General features: G+C 34.0%; 1 protein-coding gene across 1 annotated transcript in view; it reads left to right on the forward strand.

Moving 5' to 3' along the window:
* The first annotated feature begins 86 nt into the window (after nucleotides 1–86).
* The window catches only part of LOC124357358 (diphthine--ammonia ligase), a 32,877-nt gene continuing 7,197 nt past the window's right edge, over nucleotides 87–25,766 (forward strand). Inside the window, exons 1-6 of the mRNA XM_046809079.1 lie at nucleotides 87–262; nucleotides 2,843–3,138; nucleotides 5,369–5,438; nucleotides 7,953–8,044; nucleotides 12,482–12,613; nucleotides 24,747–24,882. Coding sequence (XP_046665035.1) covers nucleotides 2,908–3,138; nucleotides 5,369–5,438; nucleotides 7,953–8,044; nucleotides 12,482–12,613; nucleotides 24,747–24,882 — 661 coding nt within the window. The 5' untranslated portion in view covers nucleotides 87–262; nucleotides 2,843–2,907. The remainder of the gene's footprint in view (nucleotides 263–2,842; nucleotides 3,139–5,368; nucleotides 5,439–7,952; nucleotides 8,045–12,481; nucleotides 12,614–24,746; nucleotides 24,883–25,766) is intronic.

Below are 25,766 nucleotides of genomic sequence, written 5' to 3' on the forward strand. Positions count from 1 at the left end.
ACAAATTATTAAAAGTTTTACAGCACACAATTGTTACTTTCTGGTTTTTGCATTGTGTACTACAGGTGTGGTAAACAGCTGTTTTAATACCAGGTGACGGTTGTGGAGCCAGAAAGACTGCTAATACTAAAGGAGCAGGAGCCACTGCTGGATAAGCCTTATGCAAGAACCAACACGTCAGGATGGTGCTGGCTGGGAGGACTTGTTGGCCAGCATGATGACTGTGCTGAGGCCTCTCGCATAGCCCTTCAAAAACTTTGTGGTGAGCGACTGCTTTTCGTTCTGTTTCATAATATGAAATGATTCTTATGAAATCAGTCGAATCTGTGAACAGTTTGTCAAATCCAAATGATAGCAAGTATTCTATATGATCGCATAGTAAAATATTGTATAAGATTAGTTGATATGGGTTTGTTTTGTAACGGTAACAGATACATTTTAGAATTGAATAAAAAATCAGTTCTAAGTAGATTCTTTACAGAACAATAATTTGGATCTTATTGTTTAATTTAGTATATGCTTACACCTGGATTTAAATTCAGGTTTTAATTTAATTTTCCAGAACATATAATTCATACTATACTGTTTAATCACAATATTGTATTGATTCCTAGAAAACAATTATTCCTTCCGGCTTATTCGCTAGAATAGTAGATTTAACGTGAGGCTGCAGTCTCAAAATGGCAAACAGAAGATGCATTATTAGTATAAATGTTTAATTCACACAACACTGATGAAACAATAACTCTCAAATTTTGGCATGGTAATAGAATCGCAACTCTTTCAAAAATTTAAATTCATTAATCTTGAAACCTTACTAGACAAAAATTGTTACAATCCTAAAATTTATTTGTAAAACATAGGCTTAATTTACTTTCAATTAATCCAACATTAATTTTTTAACCATATTATGGTTCAATTTTATACTTCTCTCATTTTTAACAGCCACCGTATTGAAACCTGAAAAGTTATCAATAAATAAGAAGTAATAAATGTTGCTTGGAAATTTTTAGAAAAGTATCAATTTTGATATATTTTGTGAAATACTCAGGATAAAAACTTTACCCAAATGTGAATGACTGCCATCTTGAAACATTTCATTAGTTCAGACTAGCTAATGAACTCATCCAAACTATATATAAACACTGTCACTGTATGATGTTTAGTCTGTATCTATTATAAGTTATCTTGTTCACAATTATTCACACAATGTTCTATACTTGTTAAATCTTTGTATGCCCACTATCTGGAAACCATACGTGATTTACAAAAAAATGTTGGAACATAATTGTAAATTATCTGAGAGTTCTAAAGCACTCTTTAGTTGTGCACTGTAATGCATAATAACTGATATATAACCAATCCTTTTCTAAATTTTATTTTGAATTGCAGACATTTTGAAACCTTAAGAGATATTGGAATAAGTGAAAAAATAAAAGTTGTTTATATTTATGTAATATGTGTACAATAATATACACTGGTTTGGGTCTATTTTTGGAATTAGTTGTGCTAATAATTTTGGCTTGAATATGAATAGCCATCCTGAAACTTTTTATTGGTTAAGACTGATTAACGAACTCATCAAAGCTGTGTGCAAGTACTACCTTTGTACCAAATTAAGTTTTGATATTTAAAAAATTACCACCTGTAATTTACACACCGCAAATTACAAGCTCCTACAAAAAACAGGACAAAATAGGTATTCAACACCACATACTACCATGGCCTACAATCTCTCAATAAGTTTTTCAAAGTAGGCTATAAAGTTTTACAAGCTTCTCCCAACACCAAATACCTCTTACAGTCCATTTAACATGTTCAGCCAACCAACCAACCTAAAAACAATACTCGTCTATCCCAAAGTTCTATATCCCAACACAACACTGTCCACCTCAGAATATGGCTCTTTATCCTAGTGAAAACAAGTGCAAGTATACTGATGTACTTGTGCCTACAAAACAGTGAATCAGATAAAAGGGCACCATACATGTGCCACTGAAAATTTTGTCTTCGAACTTGAGTGCAAACACTACCCTGCTCCGTACATAGGCCTAGCATCCAATAGCCTGTTTACTCTCATAAATGGCTTGTCATCCAATACTGAGCTACCCACAATATCACTTCCTTCAATAACTGTTTTACAACCAGAGTAATAAAAACCCTTCTTAATTAGACCAATCAATCCCAACTAAGGAGATGGGAGTTGGCCACCAGTGGGTAAAAAATCTAGGAAGCCACCTTACCTAAACATAAGATCATTTATATGTTTAACCCCTATTTCCCTTGGGGACTAACAGTCTGAGAACATGAAATTTATAGACTTTGCAGATAAAGTACTATGCTAACATAATATATTTTATAAAATAGACCCAGTGATCTCTTTGTTAACACAATTTCTTTGTCCCTGCAATTTGGCAACACTGGACACTTCAAATTGAATCTGTGTGGTTGACAGGACAGAGTGCTCCGTGGGCACGAAATATCAAATCTTTGTGTTCTTTTAATGTCTCTATTCTTTTAATCTAGTGAAAATATCATGTAAAATCCCTCATGTTAAAAACTGGCTTTTTGCCTTCCTGTAAAATAATTAATTTAAGTGGGGGTTTACTGTACATAACTTGTGAATTATCACACAAAATCACACTAGCACTTTACTCATAATATTAGACTCACATAGTATGGGGCGATGTGAAATTGACAAACTTAAAACAAAGAATCATTTCAGGTTTAACAGTTGTAAGATTGTAGTGTTACTATCAGTAACTAGTTTCACAAGTTTTGAATGAAATTTTAATTTTATATTAGTTTTATGAAATATAATTCTATTATTTTTTGTTCACAGCCTTATTAGAGAGTGAAAATTTGACGCCGTGTGATTTGGTACGCATTTGCATATTTGTGCGTGACATGAATGACTATGCAGCAATCAATGCTGCATATGTAAGCGTGTTGAGTCACGTCAACCCACCAGTGAGAGTGTGTGTGGAGGCTCCCCTTAGAGCTGATAGTCCAGTGGTACTGGAAGCCATAGCGTACAAGCAGCAAACTGAGGGTGACTGTCGCCGACATACCATGCATGTGCAGGGCATCAGTCATTGGGCCCCGGCCAACATTGGGCCTTACAGTCAGGCTATCAGGGTATGTCCATTTAACAGTATTTTATTTAGAATTTTAAACTGACATAAATTAATCAGATTTACATTAACTTGTCATTTTTAAGTAAATATTATTAAAGTATATTATTATATACATTAAAACTCCCAAGTATCATTAAAATGTCTAAAAAGCACAACCAAAGTAATGTATTTCAAGCAAATGGTCAAATTATTTGGATTTACTGTGCAGTACTAAGGCTGTATAAACTAGTAGGTTAGTGGGTTAACCAATTAATCCCAATAAACACATTTTTTACTAGCGGAAATGTACGTTACTAGAGAATTTTATATATAATTTTAACTGTAATACAAATATATTTGAAAGACTCTTTTATAACAAGCACTTGTATATTATAAAACTCGCCTTCGGCTCGCTGGGGGCTACGCCCCCAGGCCCCCAAAGTAAACGCTTGCAAATTCGGGGATAAGCGGAATTCGGTGACTGGTTAAGTTCGGACATTAAGTAAATGACAAGGGATTTAAAAATTGACCTTTTTCATAGATTTTTTTCCGGATTCGTAAAAACTTTTGACTTTGAGGGCATTTTGCGGTTAAACCGTTAGAGATACGACAAAAAGTGACTGGACCTTTCTTGTTGGAAATTTAATTTTGTCTTTCGATTGTGCCCTCAGATCTGATCTACGACCTATGGTTTAGCCAGAAATGAGCTCGGGAGAAAAGTCTGCACGGGTCAGCTATCTTGAATTGTTTAGTATAAACATAATAAAAAACCGACCTCAAGGCAGTATTTTAAGTCGAACAGGGGGTTTAATATCACCAGGAGACTATCTAGTCAAGGCGAGAAATTCCCTGGGTGGGTGATTAATGTTAAGGAGGTTAAGACAAGAGGGGGTTTAATTTCGTCAGGATATTGTCTGGTCATATGAACAAATTCCCAGGGGGGGGTTAACGTTACCGGGGGATAAGTCTCCAGGGGGTTATCTGGTCATACCAGGATCTTCCCAGGGGGGGGGTTAAGAGATTTGGTGACTGGTAAAATTCGGACATGAGGTCATGGCAGGAAATTCCCTGGGGGGGTTTAATGTTACCAGGGGGGTTAACACATCAGGGGGTTGAATGTACAGGAGGTTATCAGGTCATACCAGGAAATCCCCGGGGGGGGGGGTTAATATTACCGGGGGTTAATGACACACTTGGGCCTTTTTTAGAGGGTATTGTGTCTGTGAACATAATAAATATTCCTCTGTCCCTATCTACTATTGACGCTTAGCTAACGCTCAGCCAACTCCCGAAGTCACTGAACCTTTTCTGTAGATCACGTGATTTCCTAAATCCCGTTTAAAATTTGTTTTGAGTTACGACCAACCGTTTAGCCGCTATCAAGCCCGGAATGTAAATTTTTAGGCGAAAATGTCCAATATTTTCACTTAATCGCGTTTTGCGGTCAAACTAAGGGAAATATAGTAAAAAGTCACTGGACCTTTTTTGTAGGTCATCTTATTTCCTAAATAAAACGTTAGTCTTATTTTGACCTCCGACCAATGGTTTCGCCGCTATCGACCCCAAAAACAAAAGTTTCGCGTAAAAGTTACAACAAAATTGTACATAATCACGTTTTTTTTCGGCCAAACCAATCGAGATAGGGCAAAAGATTACTGGACCTTTTCTGTAGATCGCGCAATTTGCTAATTTGATGGGTCAATCAGATTTGAGCTACGACCAACGGTTCGGCCGCTATCGGGCTTGAAACATTATTTTTATCGAAAAAATCTCTGGAATTTCAAATGTTCGAGCGTTTTGTCGCTTAACCATGGAAGATAGAGCAAAAAGTCATTAGACCTTTTTTGTAGTTCACTTCATTCCTGACCATGAATTTTCCGTCAGATCCGAGCTAGCTCCAACGGTTCGCCCGCTATCGGGCTTACAAAAAATGCCTGCAGGGGTGAAGAATGCGCGATTTTTTGGGAATTTTTTTGAGGGGTTGAAAATGAAAAATTCTCACTTTTCGGGATTTTCCTGGTGGTTACACGTGGAAAGCTATCTGTGTACCAAATTTCAAGTCTCTAACTCATCTGGAAGTAGGTTAGAATTAGTATACGTGAGTGAGTGAGTGAGTCAGTCAGTCAGTTACACATGCGGTTGTATATATATTAGATTTTTGACTATCAAAATTAATATATATACACGGACAACTGTGCAATCATTGAATAAAGATATATTGAATTGTTATTAATTTATTGATATTCCAACAGGTTGGAGATGTAATCTATATAGCTGGTCAAATTGCCTTGATTCCTGGGTCCATGCAACTTGTAGAAGGAGGTAATCAACAGATTCAAACTACATTAATTGTTTTTATTTTCTTCATTAACCCTTTTAAGGCCAGCGGCCGCAATAGGCACCCGTGGTCAAAATCACGTTCAAGGCCCGCGGCCAGAATTGCACTGACGGCCGTAATAGGCACCCGTCCATTTTTCCCGTTTACTGGCTGGTTTCCTTTTCCAAATGCCACAAAACATGATATACTTGTGTAGAGGTATATATGGGCTTCGTAAATAACGGCAAACACTGCCACTTTTGTCAATGTTTATATTTTATATCTATGCATTTAGATGACGTAACAGACAGCTGGTTTGATGCCGGCACTCTGTGTTGTCGTAATTGTTTGGACGTCTAGTTTATGGTTATGTTTGTTGTTGTAGATGGAGCTTATATTGGTGTTGACTTAATTACATTAAAACATAAAACCAATATTTAATACTTTTGTGATGTGTCTGAAGAAGATAGCCTTGCTATCGAAAGGCCTCACAAAAAATAAAAGTATTAAATATTGGTTTTATGTTTTAATGTAATTAAGTTCTGTTTGTTGTTTATGGCTAAAAACTAAATATATTTTAATCAGTATTATATTATATTGTGAGTTTTAAAGTTAAGATGAGTAAAAAGCGCCGGGAGAGATCACTGATAAGTGAAAATGCTCTGATAAACAGCATAGCCAGTAGTGGTGTTTCTTTACTTTAGACCAAAATTAACATAGGTGAATTTTATTGTATATTCTACAACTTAATGTCACATCAAGGTAGGCACTTCAAAATTTGTAATTTTACTCATAATTAGCTGTAGTTTGAAAATATATATGTTTAAAAGGATTCTATAATAGTTGAATATTTTTAAAATCTCCTAAAACATAAAAAAATAAAAAATCCAAAATACTTTTTTTGTAAGTTTTAATTTTTTTTAATGTTTGGGGGTAAACGTATTTTTTTCTTAAAAGATGATTTCATTTTAACCCTTTTAGTACCAGACAAAAAATCAAAAGTTGGTCTGAGAAATGGCAGTGATTTTTCACATAATACTACTGAAGGATGCCAGGCCTATTTCATATTTTACTAAAAAAAAATTGTAAAAATTACAAATATTGAGATATTTTCCTAAATTTTCCATTTTTTTGCAGTGAAATAAATTCCCTCATAAAAACTATAAAGCAAATTATATTTCTAAATGTAATTAACTTAAAAAAATTTAAAAAAGTAGACATTTTACTTATAGTTTTTATATTTTTCCAGTTTCACATGAAAAATAGTACTTTAAAAAACATTATTTCACTATAACACATACTATCTATCACTTGAAAGAAGAATTAAAACTGAATATAAACATAAAAAGTTTTGATTAATATTTCAAAAACCAAAGAAATCATGTTAATTTTTTTAGAAAGTTACATTTTCACTTTTTTGTGTTATTTACACTATTTAGCTTCTTTATAAAGCTTATAATGTTTTCCATTATGAAACCATTAAAAACTGTCTAAAACTACTTTCTACTTAAAAGATAATAATGTACACTTTGTAAAATATCAACAACAAAATGTACACACTTTTGTACATAGGTATTATAGTTAGGCGGTAACACAAATATGGTGAGGCACCATCAAAGCACCATCACTCAAATCATCTGATTCTAATACGGCAAGAACTGTACTCTCGCTAAGTGGAGATCGCGAGCGTTTCATTTTATTGAAGTTTACTTTTTATGTTAGTAAAACATTGTTAGTAAACTATTTATCAACAAACAAACACTGTGGAAGCAGCAACACAAACAACCAAACACAGAGGTTAGACGTGAACTATCAGCTGACACAACTTTGTCTGATGCAACAACCACGGCTATTTCTATCATGGCTAAACACCTGACTAACCTTACGATATTACTATTATTATTTTTTTATGTAGATTGGTTCATTCTGATTGTTTGTATACCAACAAATTTATAACAAGTTAAAAAATGATTGCGGTATGACTTTTACTCCGAACGTCCGTATATACGGACGTCGGCATTCTTCAGTAGTTATTCAAACGTCCGTATATACGGACGTTGGCATTTCTCAGTAGTTTTTCAAATGTCCGTATATACGGACGTTGGCACTAAAGGGTTAAGTAAATATATAAAAAAAATATTGGTTTATGATAAAAAATAATGTTTCTATGGATATTTTTCTAAAACTATGATCCTTGGCTGTGAAATACCTTGGCCTTTGACCATGGGTGCCTATTACCGCCGCTGGCCTTAAAAGGGTCAATATAGTATACAAATAAACATTTCAGGTTTGCAACTTCATTTTAATCATTTGGTTGGTGTAATAACCTGTTAATGATTCTTCAGATTTAGAATCATAATATTTTGTTTATAGTAATTTTTGGCTTCACGATTATATAAAACAACCAAATAATATAATACAAGCATATACATAGAAATACAGGTATGGGCTCCTCAAGGATTATTTTTCGTAAAACCATCTTTTATGAATTGAGTTTATCAAAAATAATCCTATTTCAGGTATCCGTAGACATTGCAGGCTGGTATTGAGACATGTGGATAGACTCATCCGTGCTATGGATAGCAACACACAAATCAGGGACGTAGTCCAGGTATGAATCTATATAAACTAATAAGAACAAACGTCAACAGTTTAGAACATCCAAGGGTAAGTTATTGGGAATTTTACAGAATCCTCTCAACCAAAGGATTTTTACTCAATAACAACAATTTTTTATTAATTTATGACTATTTTTTTTAATTTAATCGACTGCGGATATCCCACCACCATATCATTATACCACAAATACCATGTACACAAATTGCCGATTGTTGAAACGTGTTTTAACTGTACTGTACATTTAAAAAATCATAAATAGATAATCTATTTGACAAATTAACATGCTTTTATAGATAATATTTTGCTTGCAATTAGGTATTTCCTACATGAAAATGTGATGTTCTTACTTTACACATGTATTTTTTATATATTGAAAATGGGTTGGATCTTTCTAATTAGTATGTATTATTTTAATAGTATAGAGTAGTTCCAGTTTGTGATTAAATTTGTTTGTATTGGGATTCTCTTATTGTAAAACTTGGGCTTGCTGCTTAGTTTTTAATTATGAAGCTAATGATGACTCCTACCCAAGTGCAAGGTTTTTTGTGGTTGGTATATTTTTCTCTTTAAGCTACTGTAATTTCCTCTGTATATTGTTGTATACTGTATTTAAATGTGTTGGAATGGGAAATAATTATTGCATTTTCATTCATTTATTTAATTTATGTTCATGCAACACTGTGAGTTGCTGTATACTTCCGTAATTGACATTTGATTGGCATAATGTAAATTACTGATCGCTAAAATGAGTTTTTTCTTCTTTTGGTACTGATAAAACGTACGACAAAACAATACCTAAGTAACAAATTATCATACTTTTTTACATAACTTTTTTCTTGCATTTCTTTTTCTTCCAAGAGGCGGACTATTACCATGTACTTAAGCTTCAAGGGCCTTTTGCACATGCTGGAAGTATACCATGAGGCCAACGAGTTAACGATTACAGCAGCTCTACAATCCGCCAAAAACAACTGATCAGGTCCTCCTGGATCATTGGAATATTCACCACCTATGTCCAGACTACCAAAGATGGTGTAGCGCAGGACCCATTGCTATTGCAGGACAATCAAAGAGCAGGTGTTCAGCAGTTTTCTCCTGCTCGTCACACATTCTACAGAGCAGATCCTCTACAGAGCAAGATCTTTAGAAGGTATAACAATCCTAAAGGGTTTATCAAAGGAAAATCTTTGAGTCATCTGATCAAAGATCATGTGCAGAGCATTTTCCAGAATCAGAATGCTAATTTTGCAGTGCCCCCCGTTGCAGCCCTAGGTTGTCAGAAGTCCCACCTGCTGAAGACAGTAGGTACTCCTCCTGGCCATATCTCGAATGAAAGGCTCCAGTGATAGTAAGGCAAGCTATCCTTTGGGTGCTAGCCAGACTATCTACCTGACCTTTTTGGCCACCAGACGACAGATAGCTCCAATCATTAATGCAGATCTAACAAAGGAGACATAAAGTCAATACAAAACCCTCTGTTTAAGTCTCCAAGACCCACCTACCACATGTCTGCATTGCATCAAAGACCATTTCCCTTTGATTTTTCTGGCCCGCGAAAAGCTAGCATACTGAACAAAATATTTTTATTCAATATTATATTTCCTTTTAAGCATTTTTACCATTAGCTCATTCTTATTCATACCAGTACTCATCTCTCACTTGCCACATCTTTTCTCAATAACTGTAAAACTAGATATAAACAAGTAGCGATCAACCATTGAGCGATAGATAGTAAGTGGTTAGCACAGACTGTACGTGTACAAGCAAAAAGCTTGACGCTGTTGTACTCTACCCTGACTGTACCTGAGGCATAACCAAAATAACCTCGTCTTGTCAGTTGCTTTCCAGCGTTAGTTACAATCACAACTAATGTGAGTCTAAGTTGATGTTTTACGAAGTGCATAGTGATCGTGGACAGTTCTTTTATATTTCTGTTTTATTGCTCATAACAATGGTTTCTTGAAAAAAAAAGAAAGTTGACCATGAGTGCCGTGCGTTAAATAAACAGTGGACTCATGGCTATTTTATGATCGATAGCAATAATAACTGTTATGTCTTATTTATAATGAAACTGTCTCTCAAATAATTTAATATCCTCAGGCATTATGAAAGAAAACACAAGAGCAAGTATTCCAATTTAACAGGTAAACTATGAGAGGACAAAATTGCTTCTTTAAAAAATTTGCTTTCAAATCAAAAACAAATTTTTACCAAGCAGTCTCAACAAAACGAGGCTGCTGTAAAAGCCAGATTCAAAATCAACCATATTCTGGCTAAAGCTGGTAAACCTTTTACCGACAGCCCATTGGTGAAAGATTGCATCTTTGTGAGTGTGGAAGAAATCTCTGATAAACGTTTTCTGTTCAATGCTATTAGTTTGTCAACGAACACAGTAGCGCACCGTGTGAAAGATCTTAGGAATAATAGTTGTTGATCAGCTGGAAGATGCATGCAAGGACTTTGAATGGTTCTCAATCGCTCTTGATGAATCAACTGATGTCATTGACTCAACACAAGTTCTTTTATTTGTTCATGGTATGAGCAGTGATTTTAAAATCACAGAAGAATTGGCTGGCGTTCACTCTATGAAGAGTAGTGTGACCAGAGTCAAAATCTTTGCAAAAATAAGTTCAACCATTTCAAATCTTTGGCTCAACTTCAAACGCAAGAGGGATGTTACCATTGATGGTGGGAAAAATATATCTGGAAAAAAACTTGATTATGTTGAAAACATTTGCAAACAAGCAAGTTTATACATAAACTTCTATAAAAACTTTTTCTTCTACACATATTTAACATTTTAGTAAAAAAATTAGTTCATCCAATGGAATCTAAACTGCCATAATTATATACAAAATAGTGCAATAAGAGAATTTTGCTGATTTTGTAGTTTTTATGGATATATCATTAAAAAGTACCAACAAATTTCTTTACTGAAATATTTTTTGATAATTTGTGGCTTGGATATATAACAAAACTTCTGTATATTTTGGATTTATTCAAATAAATTCACATTGGCTATGAGAGTGCTATACATTGGAGAAAAATTTATTCTTAACCACTTTTTTATTTTAGTAAAATTAAAATGATTCAATATAAAATTCTCTTTTTGTAAACTACAATTATTTCTAGAAACAGTGATTTTTTATGTCTATATCTTGAAAAATAGATGAGCAGTGATTAAAATTTAAAAAACCGTTACAAATTTGCAAATAGCTATTGCCATTTTGGGAAATAATTATAGCCAGTTCCCAGGTTAACATGGGCAGTAACAATTTTAACCACTGTCATGGAAAGCCCTGATACTTTACTCTTACAAATCCAGGATTCCTGTATCAGGGCCACGTTAAATTCTTCCACTAAAAAGCATCTGCAGAATACAGCTGATGCAGCTTTATTGTGCTACAGATTGACCTGAGGGACCTTGGTCGATATGATCAGCCGCCACACCTTGCATCCTCAGTTGGTCTACTCAACTTATATATCAACACCACCAACTGCTGAGTCTTCGTCTATAGTATTTGAGCGTGATGAAGAGGCAGAGACATTCAAAGCCAAATTGATGGATGCAACTGCCTACAGTAACCTTTCCAAATCAAGATCTGTTGGGTTTTATTTTGTATTTTGTGATTTGAGGATCCATAAAAGGATCCACGAGTACCGAGGAAATAACAGGTCTGTCTGGTCAAAGCCCTGTATAACCAGGTAAGGCTATTTAAGCTAGAGAGGTGTCCGATTCCCAAGGATTCCATTTGCGACGCACTACCCCTGTGCCATGGATCCCTTAAACACGAGTCGCTTTACACCATGGGATTGGAGCCCCTAGTCCATACAAATGTATGTGTGTGTTACGATTTGGAACAGAACAGTTGAGACTGGCCATGCCCGAACTGGTACCACTACTGCGAGGTGCTGAGGGCAACCACCGTCGCAGAGTACACAATCAGGGCACTATCATAGATCCTCGAATTCTGTTAATAGCAGGGCCACCTTGTGCCACACTTGACAAGCGTTCATCCGAGCCCAACCATTGGTTGTATTCGGATCCCCCAGTGGTCTTGAGTGGTACTAGAGACAGTGTCACCCCTGGGGAGGTACTTTCCCAGTCCATTAAGGATCACCCGAACTAAGGTCAGCTCATCCCCTGTTTTAGTTCTGGGCCTGCTTGGCGTAGTAGTAAATCAAGGCCTATGTATACAGAATAGGTTACAAATTGAGATGAGAAAGGCTTACATTTATATTTAGAATCAATTAAATGTTGTGCAAATGATTTGATTTTAAATTTTAAAATTATATACGCTGTTAAATATTTTTAAAGTTTAATATCAATCCTTACTTATTATAATTATTTTAGTAGTTAGAAACTTTGGTTATGACGTTATTTGTTTATATCTTTCAAACAAATACAGGGTTTCTGCATTTGTTACAGGGGGTCTGTTACGTGACAAATGCAGCTTATGTCGCTGAGGCCCGTCGGGAGTGGGAACGGAGGACTAACAACGCCATTACGGACTATGTTGTGGTTCCTGCACTGCCTCGGGGGGCTCTTCTAGAGTGGCAGGTCAGACAAATTTAATTATCGGTTATTGACTCATTTTTTAATCCATTTTAGTATATAAACGAGTTTGTGAGGTTGAAAGAATTTTTCAAGCAAGATTTAGTTGCCTTAGATAATTTTCTATGTTTTCTATAGTGGTCAGTCTCTTAAGTGGTTTAAAAAAAACATTTATTGACTATTGCATATACAAGTTACTATTGTAATCTCCCTTCTTTACAAAGGGACAGTATAATAAATACTGTTAAGAGATCAATTTATAATGAGGAAATATTATAAATGTTTGAGAACCTAGATTGGTAGTTTAATAAGTTTTATGGTTTTATGAAAACATGTAATAATGGAATTATAAAAATTTAATTTTTTAAGAAGTAGATCAATATATAAAATATAAATTACTGTTTAGGGCCATGAAAATGTACTATGGAAAATAATCACTACAATAACATTTATATAAACTTCCAATTTTTTGTATGACAATGAAAACAAAAGGTTTCATAATGAGCAAAATCTGTGTAGCCTAATACAAAATTTGATATTCCAAAACAAAAGAAATGTTATCTGTTATGTACTTTCAGTTGGTATTGGTACAACAAAAATCGTAAAGATTGTGTACATAGTATACAAAGTAACAGTAAAGAAAACAAATATAAATTCACAAAAAAATAAACACCAAATTTACTTTACCCTAAGAGCAACATCAACTAATAATACTAACAATATAATCAACAGCAGTTTTCTGAATTACCTATTCCTCTAAAAATAGAATATATGTATATGCATAAAAAGATAGACAGATATAAATAAATTTTTACACAATAAGTACATTAAGTAACATGTTACTGAATGCAGTGATATGTATTATGTATTACAGTCATATTGTAAAATAATGACAATTAGACGACACAAGTGGCAGGATATCAGAAGGTTGTAGACAGCAGTGTCATAAATCTTCCAGTGTTTGATGCCTTCTAAGTAAATAAACGTAAGCTCTCCAGTGCTCTCAACGTGCAAACTTGAATACTTACATTATATCTATAATTTCAATAACATGTGAATTTCTTTATGGCAGTTGTTATACAATGAATAAATATTTAAGTTTGAATAATATTTGTCCTTTCCTAATTTGATATTTGTCATTCCAGTACAACTGTATGACATTATCATTAATTATCTTATCATAAGATTGAAAACCAACTAATCAAAGTGTGTTGTTATCACACTAGGAAAAAATATATTTCAAAAATAAATATTCTTTAATTTATTATAGTCATTTATATCCATACACATTACTAATTATTAGAATCTCTTTTCATTGTTATTATACAGGGTAGTGCAGAGAAACGGGAAATTTTGAAATAATCTTAATAAACCAATGAATTGTACAAAAAACTTGTTTGTAATGACTCATTTCATACACCCATCTCACATTCATTTCAATACTTAGGCCTAATTTAATTTAGAAATTTATTAGTAATAATAATTAAGGAATAATTATTTATAAATTGTCTCAAATTTAACTACAAACAATAATAAATACGAAATCAAAATTAATCAAAATTCACCTTATTACATATAAAATTCAAAAGTTATAAAGTGAACTAAAGTCAGTGATACAGTGTGCAGGGATGATTTTTGAAAGGTGAAGAAGAGAGAGGGATCTGGAAGAAGTGAAGCAAGCAAGATATATATTTTAACCTTTTAGCCCCGGCGTCCGATATATCGGACAGAGGTGGTCTAGCTAAAATGCCCAACGTCCCGATATACCGGACGTCTCGAGAATTTAATGTAGCTGGCTAATAATATGTCCAAATGCATCAGTTTCGGTATAGTAGTCGTGAAGAAACGGGCTACATGCAAAAACAATAAACCTTCCAATTGGCATCGTATTTCGTCGTCATTGAGCGTAGTTTATTTGTCGATGTCAGTTGTCAGACGACTTCAGTTGCATTGTTGTTGTATGCTGACTTATAACCTCAATTAGTTTGCGTGATTGAAAGCGGTTGTTTTTCGTGTGATTTATTGTAATTATTAGTAAAAAAAACATAACATTAAACGTCGTAGAGAAAAGTTACCAGTGAGTGAAAACACTGATAAACACTGGTACTTTGGCATTATACCAACCACCACACCCATGCATGAATCGTTATTTGACATTTTGCTTCTACTAATTACTAGATTAGCGTAGAACAATATTTCGTCAATATAAAACAGGAATTGTCTTATCGCAAACCCCCTCCCCATCCTCAGACAGAGGTCAAAGTCGAGCGGTCCTAGTAGATAAGTGATTGCAGAGTCCCGCCGCGCGGCCCTGCCGTAATCGGGATTCTCGAGAAAGATAAGATAAACACCGACAAAAATACCGATCACAATACCTGGAAATGCTTGTTGATTAATGGAATGTTAGTTCTGTTACTCAACTACATCGTTTTTTTAACGTTATAAGTTCATTGAAAAAGGTTTAAGCGTTGGGGGCATATAACGGAATCTGACCCCATTCCCAAAGTACCATAAAATGTATATATTGTAAATATTATTTCTTTTACTTTTTTGAAAAATTAAACAAGTTTTAGTCTTACAAACCATTACAATTAGTTTGTGTTATTTTACAATTGTTATTATTTCAAAAGTGCAAAAACAAGTTAAACATATCTGCATACTTTCTACTGACGTGTATGTGGAAATATATGAAGAAGTGCTTTATGCAGCAATACAATTAATTGGATATATCTCCTGCATTTATCAAGGAAAGTTCTTAAAATTTTGTGTGTGTAGTAAGAAATATGTGTACAACAAAATTGCTTCATTTTTCACGGACTACAATTTTTTTTTCTACCGTTTATGTATGTCCAAACTATAAAAAATAAAAAAATTTTATGTATAAATACGCTAAAAAAAAACAAATCATTCTGTAAAAGTACTTTTTAACTATTACATCTAAGAGTACACTATTTGTGAACAATTTAAAAACAAAAACCTAAAAATTATCTTCAAAAATAAGAAAACTAGATGAATTTTCCCTCAATTCTGCACTACGGTCCCTTATCGCCATGGGCTTTCTGGCAAGTCCATGGAAAAATGGCTGGGGTTAAAAGGGTTAAATAAGAAACTGGTTACATTTATTCAGGCAGTATTTGAAAGGTTACTTTATTAAATTCTTATTATCACTGAAGTACAAAGAAGCAGAAGACAGACATTGGGTGAGAAAATTCCTTTTAAGTTTAATAGTGATTCATTGGAAGAACATAAAACCCAGGAACATTCGATTTGGCTAATAATTCAAAATTAATATAATTAAAATTTAACAACAATTATTTTTCAAAAATTACAATATCTTTTATAAAAAAAAAAAACCAATATTCCTATTTCATTAAGCCAGCACGACCACCCTGCCCTAAAATTTAAGAACTGTATTTAAAAATTTACCATTATTATTGTATCCTCCATCTTGATTCAAAATTCAAACTTGTATGTCAATTAATTTATCATCATTAAAGTTCACATTTATATCATACTGAAATTATTTGTTATTTTAGCTATAATCATCAGAATACAAATTAAGTTTAACCATTTATTTATAGTTTACAATAGTAATAGTATATTACAAAATTGGCGTCCAACGTAGTGGCTTAATGAAATATTAATAATTTATGATTTGAGACAATTTTCTAGATCGTAACAATAGCCTAGACATAAGTACTGTACGTAGTTAGTTGTCATTTATTCATATTGTCTGTCAATAGGCTATAGGTTATTTAATAACTCACTATATTAAACATTTAATTAACAAGACATTAGTCCTGTAATATTATTCATATCTTTTATCGCAATTAATGTCCCGTGATTTTTAATTTAAGATACCCTAAACGGTACCCATTCCCAACAGATAATATGGAAAATAACCAAGTGCTAAACGTAAACAAAGACGCCATTAATCCCGGTATCGAAGGCGAAAGCGGACAGAGAGAAGAAGCAGAACAAACTCCCACAATTCCTCGCGCTAACCAAGTCAACATTCTCACAGCGGGTCGACAACCAATCACGGATGAATGAAAACAGTGCTACCAACACCTACGCGGCAAATTTCCCTGATTCCCTGCAGAGACGTGAAGATGGAGCTACTGCGCCTCCCACACTAAACGTAGTATTGAACATTCTCATTATACTCAATCAGTTGATGCCATTGGCAGTGACAGGTCAAATAAACAAACCGCTGACGAATCCCAATCGACAGCTCTTCATGCTATCATGAACGGTTTAAAACAACTTAATGAAAATTTTATTAACTCTAAATCTGAGTTAAACGAAAAACCTAAACGCAATAAGGGATTGTATTTCTAAAACTAAAATCGAACTTAGCCATGAAATCAAAACTTGTAAGGAGACACTCGAGGGACAAATTAATGAACTGCGGGATAATCAAACTGAATTCCCGAAATGAATTGAACGCTATAAGGGACAATCAAGATCAATTCCGTGAAAAAATAGACCTGAAAATTAAAGAATCCACTGACAGCATTAGAGGAGAATTAAATCATAGTTTTGAAGAACATAAGACATTTGTAAACCAACAGATGAATAACCAACAATCCAAGATATTAGAATCGGTACAAAACAAAAATCAAACTCTAGAAAATAAAATTGCTTTTGAAATAAAAAATGCTATAGACCAAGTACGACATGAAAACGCGGAAACAAAATAAAATTACAAATCAAAACCATTATAAATGAAATTCAACCACAAATCCAAAACAATCTAGCCGAGTGTATTAATAAATATGAATGTGAATTAGAAAATATAAAATCTAAATCTCAAATTGAGACGAAACCATGTGAAACCATTGCAAGTCATTTGTACCAGAGGAGATTCTATAGACAGACAACAAGTGCCAAAATTCAACGGACGTTCTACCAGTCCAAATGGAATTTTTACAAAAAATTAGAAGGTATTACGAAAAAAATATAGGTTGTGTGCAACTCACACACACACATCTAACACTGAACATCCTCATTTGACATATTAGAAAGTAGTCTCGAAGGTCACGCGTCACGATGGTTCCAATTAATAAAACACGATATTAAAAGCTGGGAGGATTTTGCACAAGAATTTACTACGAAATATTGGAGTCGTGATGTACAACGCGGCATACGTGCAAAAATAGAATCAGAACATTACAAGAATAATGGAACATTGACTCGTGCTGAATACTTTCACCGAGCGTGTTATCACACTACAATCGATTACCCCACCAATAACCGAAGAAGAAATCGTCACCATTTTATCGGAACGGTTTGAAACAAAATTATTCAGGATAGCCGAAGCGTTCAAAACATTAACACCATTAAAGAGTTCGAACGATTACTTACAACGAGAAGACATCCGAGACGGCCCAAAACGGAACAAAATAATTTCATCCCAAAATCACAATTCATCTGGTTATAAGCCAATACACCAGAAACCTCACCAATCTCATCAATCCCCAGTCATACCACATAATAACATTGAACAAAGAGCATATCAGCCAAGGAATCAATATCACGGACAAAATCAACATTATAATGATCGAAACCAACATAACAAGAACTATTACCACCCATACAAACAGTCGTAATGATAATGAATTCAAAAGTAAGACACAACCATACAAAGACCACTACCAAAATCGACAGAATACCCACTACTACCCAGGAAACGATAGACATTACCCCACCACAGAACAGGCACAAGTATGCACTATCGTGCGGCAGGGAGAAAATGCTCGAAATCCACCTTCTAGTACCCGGCAACGACCACAGCGAAGACGTTCCAGCGGCGGGAAACGGCTGCGCGCTGTAGAACGGAACCGAGGAAACATCGCACCAGAAATAAAATACGAAACTACAGCGCTAGAAAATAACGACCTCGGATATTTAAATCAGAATTATTATTCAAACTATAACCCTAGTAGTGAATTTCAAGTTAACAACATAATATATGTGATAAAGATTTCCTTTTTGAGGAAAAAATAGAACATCCACTAATAACTAATCCTATACAAATAAGAATGTCCAGAAATTAAACATCAAAATTAATAATGTAGAAACTAATGCCTTAATTGATTCCGGAGCATCTATTACTTGTTTTGTCAGAGTCTTGGTTTATGGATAACCAACAATCATTAAAGCCATTTGAAGAACTGCCTCTAGCCAATACTTACCATCAAAACTGCTATTGGAAACATTTCAAAACGAATCAACCGAGTCATATATGTACCTATCACGGTAGCTGACGAGACTACACACATACAAATTCCTTATAGTACCGCATCTTGTCAAACCAGTGATTTTAGGAATGGATATGGCTAGTATTATGGAAAGCAGAGCTAAACTTTAATATTAATACAATAAATATGAAAATAAACAAACAAATGGTTATAATGAAGTTTGTAATGGCAATAAATGAAGGGCACTTATGTGAAATCACCACTCAACAAGCCGTTATGCTTATGGAAGATTTTAATGACTCAATGTCAACATTTTAATGAGTATGACACTATAAAAACAATGGGAAGATAAACAAGATTAATAATGAGAATAATGATTACATTTGATGCACAACACAATATATCATCCAAAGATAAAATGTCGGTGGAAGATATAATGAAAACTCTAATCCCTAATAAATGAAGAACATAAATGAACATAATGAACATAAATGAAGAACAAAAACAATGTTTGATCAATCTACTATACCGATATAGGGACGTTTTCTCAGACAAACCCGGATGTTTGCACTAAATAATGAACACGAATTAAATATAGAAAATCCTAAAAATTTTAAATCATTAACCTATCCAGTACCTCAAGCGTACCAAGACGCTGTACAAGCTGAGATTCAACGCATGGAGAACATTAACATAATCGAGAGAAGCAAAAGTACCTACGTAAATGCTATCATCCCAGTAATTAAAAAAGTCTGGAGAAATTCGATTGTGTTTAGATGCCCGCAAAGTAAACGCAATAATTAAACCAGATTTCGAATGTAAACCGCAGTGTTAGCGAAAATTCTGAGTAAATGTAGAAAACGCAAAATTCATAAGCAGTGTAGACTTAACGGCTTCATATTGGCAAATCCCACTTACTAAAACTTCGCGTCAATACACCGCATTCCAATTTAGAGGCAAGACCTACCAGTACAGTCACACCATTTGGAATTTCTACCTCCCAAACTGCACTAGTAAGAGCTCTTGATAACGTGTTTTGATGATGAGATAGAAGCTTTCACAGCAATTTTACGTTGATGACATATGTATCCATTTCCCCTGATTTCAATACACATCTACAACACCTAGAATACATATTCAAAAAGCTAGCTGAAGCCAACAATGACAATAAACTTTGAAAAATCTCAATTCTGTAAAGATTCTGTACCATTCCTAGGTTTTACTCTAACAAATGAAGGTCTTCGTATGGATAACAGTAAGATTGATCCAATTCTAAACTTCCCAACTCCCAGAAGTCGTACACAATTAAAAGCATTCCTCGGATGTATCAATTATTGCAATAAATTTTATTCATAAATTCTCTGAAACAGTCCAGCCACTATTACGACTAAACGTCAAAGAAGGTTAAATTTAATTGGACTAGGAGATGATGATATAACATTCAACAAAATTAAACAGCTGTTCATTAAAAATTAACACTCCAACACACCCCGATCCATCCAAAGAATTCTACTTACAGACCGATGCGTCTGAATTTTGCAATTGGCGGACATCTATATCAAATAAAGAAAATAACGAAAAAGCGCAATTATGTTCATATCACGCACATTACAACCAGCAGAACAGCGTTTCACCACAAACCGAAAAGGAATTATTGGCTATAATCCACTGCCTACAGAAGTGTCGATACATTGTTATGGGCGTTAAGTTAACAGTAATTACAGATAACCACGCCTTAACCTTTTTGAAAACCTGCCGTTTGCTAAACAATAGATTAGCAAGATGGATATTGGCTATACAAGAGTACGACTTTAAAAATAATCCATTGCAAAGGACGGACAACATTACTGCTGACACTCTCAGTCGCATATCCCCCACAACACATGTCAAGCGATGCAAACAACCTCACTGAGTTATCTATTCATTACATCGAGAGAATTCCCGACCAACATCTACAAGATCAACTCCGAAAACTTACCTCAGCTCCAACATCAAGACCCTAAACTACAACCACTTATAGAAATCTTTACAGTCACCTATGGAAACAAATGAATTTCAACAATTATATACTAATTATCGTTTATATGACAACACTTTTACTACAAAATTTTAAGGGCAAATGGCTTATAGTCATCCCAGAATCAGTAATTAAACCACTAATACTAGAATGCCATCTCTACTATCTACACTGCGGTGCAAAAAAAATGTTTCCTGTTACTGCGTGAAAATTTTATTTTCAAGAATATGCATCGAACAATCAGGCAACTGTTATCATCATGTGATAAATGTCAGCGCTGCAAAATCAACAACCATCCACTCAACAGTCAAGCCAAAGGAGTTAAAATGCAGAGAGAAGAATGACCAGTTAGCAGTTGACATCATAGGTCCTTACCGACTAGTGTAGGAAATACAAAATACATGTTAATTGTTATTGACATATTTACCAAATTCGTTAAACTTTATCCACTGCAAAGAGCAACAACCAGAAGTATATTACATAAATTATTTCACCATCACTTTCCTAATTACGGTTTTTCCTAAACGAATTCAATCAGATAACGGAACCCAATTTAAAAGTAACGAATGGATCAGGAAATTTGAATCCCACAGCATACAATTAATATACAGTCCAGTGTATCACCCCAGTTTTAATTTGCCAGAACGGCCAATTAGAGAAATAAAGCGTTGTCTCAGAACGTATTGTTCACAAAATCATAAGAGAATGGGTGAAATATGTACCTGTTATAAATGAATGTCTTAATGAAATTTACCATGAATCAACTGGATTCACACCAAACGAACTACAGTTTGGAACAAGAAAATATCAGATTTTGGGAAAAATATGTATCAAACCCTCTAGCTGAAGAAGTACCAATCGAACACAAACTACTGATTGCAAGGCGTAAACTTGAAGAAAGTAGAAAGAAGAGATCTGATAAGATAAATGAAAAGAGAAAACCAGTTTCTCTCCAAATTAATGACCAAGTATTGGTAAAGCCCCATCACCTTTCTAAAGCTATAGCTGGTGAAACATCAAAATTATTTGAAGTGTACGAAGGACCATTCATAATTCAAGAAATCCTCGGGAAATCGACCTACCAAATTTCTGATTTATCCAAGAGCATGTACTCGTATATGGACCTTATCATATATCCTCTTTGAAGCCATATAAAAACTCGGTCAAACAACGCTACAGAAGATACTGAAGTTGACGCGTTGGACGTGCGTGAAATTAAATACTATTTCCCCAAATAAACAGTGCAACTATACACCCAGTGACATAGACACTTTTAATCAATACTATATAAACATTTTTCTATCAGGAGGGGATAATAATTTGTTAGTGGAAAGTATACCGCTATTCGGTACACAATTCATTAAATGTGTATTTCGAAAAAATAAAACTATGTCCTTTGACATTGAGTAAATATTTGCCATTGATCTAATGTTTCTCTATTGTTTGTTTATTGTATAATAGAAACTTGTAACTTTGTTCGTTGGCTTAGCTTAAATACTACCTAACCCTAATTTTAAATTTTGTTCTCCTTTTCCCCTATTGTTTGTTTGTTAATTAAATTTAATTAAATAGTATGTATGATCATCAATTAATTCACTCATTTAATGTGGTTCATCCTTCTCTTTAAGTATCACACATCTATATGTATCATTTACTATTCATTCGTCATTGTATCGAAACCATGTTCATTTTATTTCATATGATTTTCTGAGGGGATATTGTAATGACTCATTTCATACACCCATCTCACATTCATTTCAATACTTAGGCCTAATTTAATTTAGAAATTTATTAGTAATAATAATTAAGGAATAATTATTTATAAATTGTCTCAAATTTTAAACTACAAACAAACAATTAATAAATACGAAATCAAAATTAATCAAAATTCACCTTATTACATATCAAATTCAAAAGTTATAAAGTGAACTAAAGTCAGTGATACAGTGTGCAGGGATGATTTTTGAAAGGTGAAGAAGAGAGAGGGATCTGGAAGAAGTGAAGCAAGATATATATTTTAAATAAAGAAACTGGTTACATTTATTCAGCAGTATTTGAAAGGTTACTTTATTAAATTCTTATTATCACTGAAGTACAAAGAAGCAGAAGACAGACATTGGGTGAGAAAAATTCCTTTTAAGTTTAATAGTGATTCATTGGAAGAACATAAAACCCAGGAAACATTCGATTTGGCTAATAATTCAAAATTAATATAATTAAAATTTAACAACAATTATTTTTCAAATTACAATATCTTTTATAAAAAAAAACCAATATTCCTATTTCATTAAGCCAGCACGACCACCCTGCCCTACAATTTAAGAACTGTATTTAAAAAATTTACCATTATTATTGTATCCTCCATCTTGTTTCAAAATTCAAACTTGTATGTCAATTAATTTATCATCATTAAAGTTCACATTTATATCATACTGAATTATTTGTTATTTCTAGCTATAATCATCAGAATACAAATTAAGTTTAACCATTTATTTATAGTTTACAATAGTAATATTATATTACATTGTTAATGCTTAAAATGTGTTAGGCAAGAGTGGAAATTACATGAGAAATGTTGGAAATAACAATAAAGTTAGTCAATTAAAAAAAAATAACATCAGTTAAGTGGTGTCCATTGCACCTAACACATTCATTCAATCGATTTCGAAAACTATCATTGTGCGACGCAATGTGTTCTCTGGGATGTTGGTGACGTGTTCTTCAATCTGAGTCTTGAGCTCAAGAAGATTTTTGGCCTAGTCTGGTACACAACGCTCTTTAGATGTTCCCATAGAAAGAAGTCGCATATTGAGAGTCTGAGATCGTGGAGGCCAAGTGACATTAGCGTTCCTTGACATTATGCGCTCCTAAACAAACGCCTCAGTGCTGCCATTAACAGATTGGCAGTGTGTGAGGTGGCTCCATCCTGTTGAAATCAGGTTTGTTACAGTGGAACCATTACCATCCTCAAAGAAGTAATTATCCCTCTGCAAAACACTGCACACCATATACTAACTTTAAGGCTGTGTAACGGACCGTTGATGAATTTCACCGGGATTTCTGCGAGCCCAGTAAACGCACGTTCTGCTTATTGACAACCCATTTAAATGATAGTGGGCCACATCAGATATCCAAAGATTTTCAAGGAAATTTGCGTCCTCATTGATTTTAGTCAGTAGCTGTTCACAAAATTGTAAGCACAATTCACCGTCATTTGGTTTTGGAGCTTGAACAATCTGAAGCTTGTAAGGATGAAATTGCAGGCAGTGCAATATTCTTTGCACACTCCGACACTCAAGTCGCAATGATGAGACGATTTTTCGTACAGAACAACGCGGACTCCTTTCCACTTGTGACTCGCACTGCATCAACATTTTCTGGGGTTTCGAAACAGTCACTATAACGCCTTGGAGGTTTTTTCTTTAAGGCCGAACCAGTCTCTCTTAAAAATTCCGTACCCATGATGATATGGCATGTGAAGAAGGAACTCGATTGCAGGGAGAAATATCATAATGGTGTCGGAACACTCGTTGTGCAGCTGTTACACTATCACCATTTTGTAATACGCTCTCACGGCAACTGCACGCTCCGCACCACTCCACTATTCCATCTCAACTAAATGACCGTTACTACTTGGCATCATAACTTATGTCCCCCACTCCTACAAAGACTTGCAGGTGTACCAACAACAACAACTTCAAAATTTCCCGTTTCTCTGCGCCACCCTGTATAACCGATTCACAATTCATTTACTTAGCACCTGCATATCAACCACAGTAGTTTATGGTTACACCAGATTTATGGTTTAATATGTCACTTTACTAAGAACATAGAAACTTTTATCACATTATGCTTTTTATGAGCTTAGTATAATATGTTTTATTTATTGAAACTGACTTAAATATCATGTTGCTGATAGGTGTGGGCCCACAGAGGTAACTCCAGATTTGAGTATGAGGAGACGGGTTGTGTCGTGGGAGACTGCCGGGTCTCACTAAGACGTCGGTGGAATTACGAGAACAGTGTTGCTGCTGTTGTATGTAATGTGGCATCAGGTAATAATTTTTTAATTATGTATTAACAAATAAACAACTATTGTATGTGAATAGATTAGCCTATTACATGAGTTCAACATATAAATAAATTTATATTTAGAAACATTTTTTTAATATAGCTCTAATTAAGCTAAAAACTGGATATTAACAAAAACTTCGTAGGCAGCACATAAATAGAATTGCTCAAAAGTTAAAATAAGCCTTCTTAAATGGAATTAATAATTTATTGAATAGTTGCCATAAACTATTAAAGTAAAATTGACAAATTAATTAATTGTGAACTGGATCCTATACAGTAACCACCTACTGGCCAGCAACTCATTTTGAGTTCCTAGATTCTGTAGAGACCAGTGACTCATTTTCAGTTGCTATGTCATATCTTCTATGATGTATTTAACCATAAAGTGAGGCTTTAACCCAGACAAAAATGATCTACCTGTTCCCAATGAACTAAACTATCCCAAAAAGATATTGAAATTTCTGATAAACCTCTTCACTTGACTTTAGCAACTTTTAAAACAGTCACAAAGTTAGTGCCAGCCACAAAGTTGCAAGAAGGGTAAAAAACTAATTATATCTTCTACCATCATACATAAGGGAATTTTCGTTTAACGAGAATGAAACCTACATTACTGAAAAAATAACTCTTTCTAAACGTGATTTTTTTGCTACAAGTCTATGTGTTATATTTAGACTTATATAAAATTGGTTGCCTAGCACCTACACATGTGTTCTGTATAATGGCAAGCAAGCAACTCAAATCTAGTAGTTTTTGTTTTGACAAATAAAAATTTTTTGGCTATTTTTGTTTAGGGAGGAACTAATATATTTTGAAACTAGAAGATTTGAAGTTTCAATTTATCAATCTGTGAGTTTTGTTTGCT

Source organism: Homalodisca vitripennis, chromosome 3 (assembly GCF_021130785.1).
Source record: "Homalodisca vitripennis isolate AUS2020 chromosome 3, UT_GWSS_2.1, whole genome shotgun sequence".
Taxonomy (NCBI): domain Eukaryota; kingdom Metazoa; phylum Arthropoda; class Insecta; order Hemiptera; family Cicadellidae; genus Homalodisca; species Homalodisca vitripennis.